Below are 6,497 nucleotides of genomic sequence, written 5' to 3' on the forward strand. Positions count from 1 at the left end.
GGTTGGGGACCGCTGACTTATATGAATGATGAACTACACAGCGCTACAGTTGAATGTGTCGCACATACTTGGCATGGTGGGCGATCTCCTCCATGTGACTGACTGAAAGCATGCATGTGTGATTATGGCATGTTTGTGTTTCGCTGTTGTTCTCGTAGTGAGGCAGTTATAAAGACGTATTCAGGTATAAATACAATACATATATATTTGTATTCAGAGACTCCAAACGATTTTACTGTCATGTTTTGTCAGAGTTACTATTTTATGACTCCTTAAAGGGAAATTATGGACAGCAGGGGAACACAGTTACACAGATAATCAATAATAATTGTCTAGTATTGGCTATCACACAATAGCTGTATCATGGCACTGTGATAATCATAGCCAGCATTTATTGATGCTTGGCTTGTCACCTTGATATTTTGTTGCCACCAACACAAACAGTTGTGTGTACTGGGTGTGTTTTATCGAGTCTTCTGGAGGTAAGGCCTGATTTAGACTCGGATAATCTTTGTAGAGCCTGCGACGTAACCTTCACGAGTGGCCGCCGTCGTTGCCAGCATTTATGCTTGTGCTGGTGCATCGTGTGTTTATTACCTCGTGGTCGTGTCCCTGTGTTTTATATGCGGTGTCAGCTGGTAGAAACAAATAAGAGGCTGGTACTTCTGCCCTCCTGGGTCCTGGTTCTTTGTCTTGGTCAGGTTTTTTTTGCCGGGACAAACACATTTTCCCATTCTTTGTACAATCCCTCATGTCCGCTCCACTTGTTTCATTCATCTCCCTCCAGGAGCTTCCTTATGAACTTTCAAGTCCGTATGTTGATGCTGTGATTTTTATTCCTTATATTGAGATAAATATTGTTGTTATTTCACTGATTTAAAAAAACCAACTGCAGCTTAAAAGCGTCCTGAAATGCACAGGAGGAATTGAGGGTACTGAACATCCAATAGTTAGCTAGAATAGTGTCAGGCTGCTCATATTTAGCTGGCATGTTTCTAAGTTTGACTGTTGATTAGTTCAATGCTGGCAGAGCTGGGTCAGCTGTCTGTTTTATTCAAGACTTGTTGAGTGTTCCTCCTGCTTATAATGCCTCTGGTTTTATCTTCACCCAACACTGCAACATTCACCGAGTCGCTGTTGTCAGCATCTCTTCTTGTCGGTCATCAAACGGTAATAATAGATTAAAGCTTGAGTTGATAAATTAGCAAGGAAAAGTGTGCAGCAGTCGGATGCAGGCAAAGGATAAAAGTATTGATTCCGCTGGTATCATCGGGCTCCGCTGCCTCTCTGCAGCAGAGATTATTAAGTTCATCATATTTTCCAGCAGATCTGGGAGTTACGCTAAGAGTTGCTAATTGGGAGGTGTGTAAGCAGGCCCCCTATTCTCATATCTGTGCCTGAGGTGTGAGGTAAAATGCCTAATAAAGACCACAAAGTGCATCATTGGGGAAATCTGCCAGCTGTTTTTAATCCATTCAGTGTATCATAATTACTTAGAAATCTCACAGTATCGCTGTTTCTATTCATTTTTAGAGCCAGTTAAGAAACCATGAAAGAGAGCACCACAGCTTCAGCAGTGACGTGGAAATGCTCACACCAGTCGCTGAGACGGCGGCCGCAATGGAGGAAACGGAGCGGGTCACAGATGAAGGTAAGACGTGGTTTATGTTTTTATGGCACCATTAATTGTTACGATATTTGGCTGACGGCTCGGTGTTGTTCTCAACAAGTTGTAAAGGTGTGTTTACGTTGCCTTCTCTTACAGAAGGTAGTCCACAGAAGATGTTTAAGTGCGACGTGTGCAACTACACCAGCTCTACCTACGTCGGGGTGAGGAACCACCGGCGCATTCATAACTCTGACAAACCTTATCGGTGAGTTGTGAAAGAAAACCCGCGCCATCTGCTCATTTCACCTCCCACTAGCCAAGTTTTAGCAGTTTTTAAATTGCACTTTGTCTACAAAAGGAAGTTAATCATTGTGGTAAGAACCAACCTTTTATGTAATGTTAGTAACAGTAAAATTAGTGGCCTTGTGTTAACACCCGCTAATCTAACACCCACAGTCTTTGTGGTGCTTCGGCCGGTCGTGCATTTTACTTTCTTTGTCGCCTGATTGCCAAGATTTGAGTTTGTTTGTTTGTTTTTAAAGAAAGGAACAAAAAATGCCCCGCCTCTTGCCCCATGACACCTGAGGTAACTCCAGGGACGGAGGGATGGATACAAATGAATAAATGGGATATGCGTATAGATGAATACATGCATATTGTGTTAGTTTAGCGTTACCATTGATGAGCACTTGGATTGCTGAGGGTTATTTTAACCCTTTAAAACCGGTCGGAGCGGGCACGCTCTGTTTTGCGTAACAATTTTTAAATCGCGGTAGCTCTGCAACCACATAAGCTAGCGCAATAATTTTTTTTGCATATGAAACCGGAGGAGTTGTACTTACATCTTATGCTTGTCCTAGGTCACAGTTTCCTTCCACATATAGCTTTGCAAAAACTGCATAAAAAGCGCTTGCAGCAACAAAAACATGGCTTTGCCGATCCGATCAGCTGTTTGTAACACTTCCTACGTTGGAATAGACGTCAGAGCGAACTTTCACATGCCCGCCATCACCTGCCCGAAACCGGAAGTGACGTCATTTTTGCGGAAATGTAGTTTTTTACCATCAGGGCCTCATGAGCCTATACTGGTGTTTTTAAAAGTTATCTTTGACTTTATGACTTTGTGTCGTTTCTGGGATGCTTAGGACTCATATTGCACTGCTGGAAATAGTTTATTTTGATGCATATGCTGCTTTTTTGCAAATTTGCAGTATAATATTTATTTTCGTTTTTCCTGCAGTATATAAAAATTGGTGTATTTCAAAAACAAAACTATGAAGACACTCAAAATAAATTTCCTGTGGTGGGAAACTATTTTGTGCAACTTTTTTGTATTTACAGTTTTGAGGGATAAGCCTCTTAAATTTCTCTAACTAGAAATATATGTTAAAAAAACAAAAACGATTTTCAATTTGTTTGTAGTTTATTGCACTTTTTTGCAATTTATGTAATTACTATGCACTTAATGCAGACATATTATTAAAATTTGGGCTATAATGGTTGTATTGATGTATAGCAACTTGAAATGCTCCCAAAAATGGCTCCACAGCATGTAAAAATATAATGTAAGCTCTGGCGGACTTGGTTCTATGGTAGGTCTTAAAGGGTTAAAGGACCTAAAAGGTCTTTTGCACAGTCACTAACTACAGCGAGCTGGGAGCAGCTTCGTTATGATGCACTCTGTGCAGCACTTAATGTTACTGGGAACATTTAAAAAGATTATTTTCATAGAATTTCACCTTTTTTACTAAATGTTGAACTAAAGATAGAAGAAAAATATGTGTGACTGGCTGTTGTAAGGGTGAAACGGTACACTGTACATATTTCACTCGAACAATACAGTTTGTCTACATGACTAATGATCGTGGCCGTTCAGACAGCACGGCTACCAGCATTAATGCTGAGGTCTTATGTGTATGAAGATTGTAGATTTGAAGGGTTTTCTCAGCAAATCACTACAGATTCTCCAATTTCCCCAGAAATGTTACATTTCTATGGAAATTGGACCCGCTGGGTGTGAAAAAACAAATCAGAACGTCAGCCACGTCGTCGGCAGTGAATTTGAAACAGACAGTCTTGGGAAATATCTGCGAGTGATTGATGATAACAACAAATCGTTACTAAAGGGTAAAATGGTGAATCAACAGCTGCAAACGGCCCGCAGAGCTGAATGATCGCTTTTCTGTTATCTGTTTGAGGTTTCCTGCAGTGTGACACATTGTTTAAGTGGTAAAACACATAGTTGCCTTTTTTCCCCCTTTGGTTTTTGACAGTGATCTGTCTGTGAGTGTATTTAATGATATTTTTGTGTATGCAGAGCTAGAGAAGGATCAGAGCAGCTTCTTCAGAATGACCTTGAACTTGATCATTTTTAGTTTTACAAAATATTGATTGTAAAGGTTCCTGTTCATGTTAGTCTGCGCAAACTGAACTTTGAGCGAGCTGTTGCACAACCCCAAGTCTAACAGCAGAACATGTATGAGAATGAGTGATAGCGAGTGAGAAAAAGATAGTAAATAAGTTATAAAGCGATATGGAACAATACCACACCCTTTCCAAACGTCATAAAGTTCCAACAGCGGCTTTTGGTCCTGCCTTTGTTTCATACGTGTCCTGTTTGAAATTCAGGCTCCAGTAAGATCTTGCTCATAACGTCATGCAAGCATTAATGCAAGAAAAAACCAACAGACCTTCCAATATCTCCACTGTTTATCTGAATGTATCTGTCTGCAAATGTCTTTCAAAGCTTTCAGAATCATAGTTTAACAGTTTCTGATGCATAGAGTGCAAACAAAAAAATAGCATAAGATTGTTGCTCCCAATTCTCATCTTAGCTTCCCAGGGGTGTGACCCATTCCCAGTGAAATGTAGCCCCTTAGTGATGCCTGCGATGCCTTTAGCCTGTGGCGGTAACGCTGGGTGAAATGTGATTGATGGTTTCTTGTAAACCTAGAGGAGTTTTTATTAGATGTTTAATCATTTATGAGCGCAGTGAAGTGAGTATTCATTTGAAACATTACTAAGCTACAATGATTCAAAGAACGCGCACAGTTTGACATTTTCAGCTTAAAAATTAATAGAAAATAAGCAAAGTTGGATACATTTATTCTGTTTCCTGTTTCAGACTTAAGCCTTGCTTCATTGCGTGTGTGCAGATGAATACGTATAAGATTATTAAGATAAACATGATATACACAAAAATCTCAAGTCAACAGGATTCTTTTAAAAAAAATATAAGGATTAATTATTAAAATAAAAATTGTTAAAATAAGTAGCAAGTGCTAAAATGTTTGAGTAGTTGAAGACATTTCCATCTGTCAGTGGAAGCTGAACATTTGATCGTGTGAGGAAGGTTTTTCTGGATTTTTGGAGCAACGGCACGATCTTCTTTATTAACCTCCACTGACCTCGTGGGACAGAAACATTAAAGTCAAGCAGTACATTAGGGCAGAGAAACTGAGAACACATAAGTCTGTGGATCCTAAAATAATTTTTGGATTTAACAGGAAGCTAGCACCAGTGTAATGCTTTCTGTTGTTCTCACAGTTCAGCGCCAGATGATAAGTGTTTGTAGAGATTAATGTAGTGATGGAAAAAAGAGTGGAAACAGCAAAACTTCACCAACTGTGAAAGCCGATCAAATCTGAATGCTGTCGTCTTAGCTGAAGATGCATCCCTCGACCAGAGAACAGCAAACAGTTTATCAGGCTGTTTGATTTTCACAGTCAGATTCTGCTTTTCTCCAGGAGAATTCAAGCAGTAAATTATCAAATTATCTTATAAAAGTGCCCATATTTCATACATTATTGAAAAAAAATGTGTAAAACATGTTTTATGCCTGTTTTATACTTTAGTGGTGGTAGCGCGAAGGCAGCCTGCAGGCAGTAGTGTTTTCAGTCGTTTTCACAGAGTTGTGCGTCCACATTGAAACGGCCAAAAAACACTTACGTTCCAGTCCTGCACATGCGTGAAACGCAAGAGGATACGACCTGCCTCACTTCTGTCTGCCGTTTGTTTAGTTTCAGGCTCTTTGAAACGTCGCAGCAGAATGTTAAAAGCACCGAGTTTTTTCAGTGGACTCACAATGAGGTGGAGCTGTTGCTGCGAGTAACACAAAAGTACAAAGTCGCAAAAGCGAGTGAGAATTAAAGAATTTGAAGAAAAGCTCTCTGGAGCACGTACAGACTGATATTAATCTTTAATAGTCAAAATTGAGGGCAAACAAAACAACTGCTGTATAATGCCCTCTGCTGTCTTAGTTTAATTGGTTACATGACTAAAATGTGTCATCGTTTTTGAAAAGGCTGCGGGTTCGCTGTCCACACTGCTCCATGAAAGCACCGTTTTCCTTGAGCCAAAACGCCGTCTCAGTGTGGACGGGAGGCCAAAACGGAGAGAAAACGATTAGTGTGGACGTAACCTTAGTGGCTTTTTCCCCTCAGGGTCAAATAGTTTGTCTCTGAGTAAAGCAAAACACATTTTCTGTGTTTCACGTAGGTGTCCACATCATGGTAGTGTAAGGAGCTTGGACAGAAAGTTTGGTGAAGACATTCACCTCTCATCCAATTAGCTTCTTCAGCTCTAAAATCAGGTATTTAAACCCCAGTGGAGGTTGTCCCTTAAGAGGATCATTGACCTACTATTAATCATGAGCCTCACATGGTGTGAAAAAAGGCTTGGGTCAATACCATCAGAGGTTTTGGGTGGAACTACTGTGAGACCTTGCCTCGCCCTATCATGTGACTTATTGTAGTAACCAGAAGCAAGATGTGAGTGGGCGTTGAGGTGCCTTGGAAGGTTTCTAAAAGCTGCATTGTTGACTCTAGGCGTCATAAGCCACGCCCTCTGTTCAGTGAGGATCCTTCGTAGTGGTGTGAAACTGAAAACC

At 40.4% G+C, this 6,497-nt stretch overlaps 1 protein-coding gene across 1 annotated transcript in view; it reads left to right on the forward strand.

The window, feature by feature from the left end:
* znf507 (zinc finger protein 507) overlaps positions 1–6,497 on the forward strand; it is a 23,990-nt gene that overhangs the window by 6,348 nt on the left and 11,145 nt on the right. The window contains exons 3-4 of the mRNA XM_005929218.3: positions 1,534–1,651; positions 1,766–1,874. Coding sequence (XP_005929280.1) covers positions 1,534–1,651; positions 1,766–1,874 — 227 coding nt within the window. The remainder of the gene's footprint in view (positions 1–1,533; positions 1,652–1,765; positions 1,875–6,497) is intronic.

The sequence above is a fragment of the Haplochromis burtoni genome, unplaced genomic scaffold (genome assembly GCF_018398535.1).
Source record: "Haplochromis burtoni strain Fernald_Lab_line unplaced genomic scaffold, NCSU_Asbu1 Contig_121, whole genome shotgun sequence".
In the NCBI taxonomy this organism is placed as follows: Eukaryota; Metazoa; Chordata; class Actinopteri; order Cichliformes; family Cichlidae; genus Haplochromis; species Haplochromis burtoni.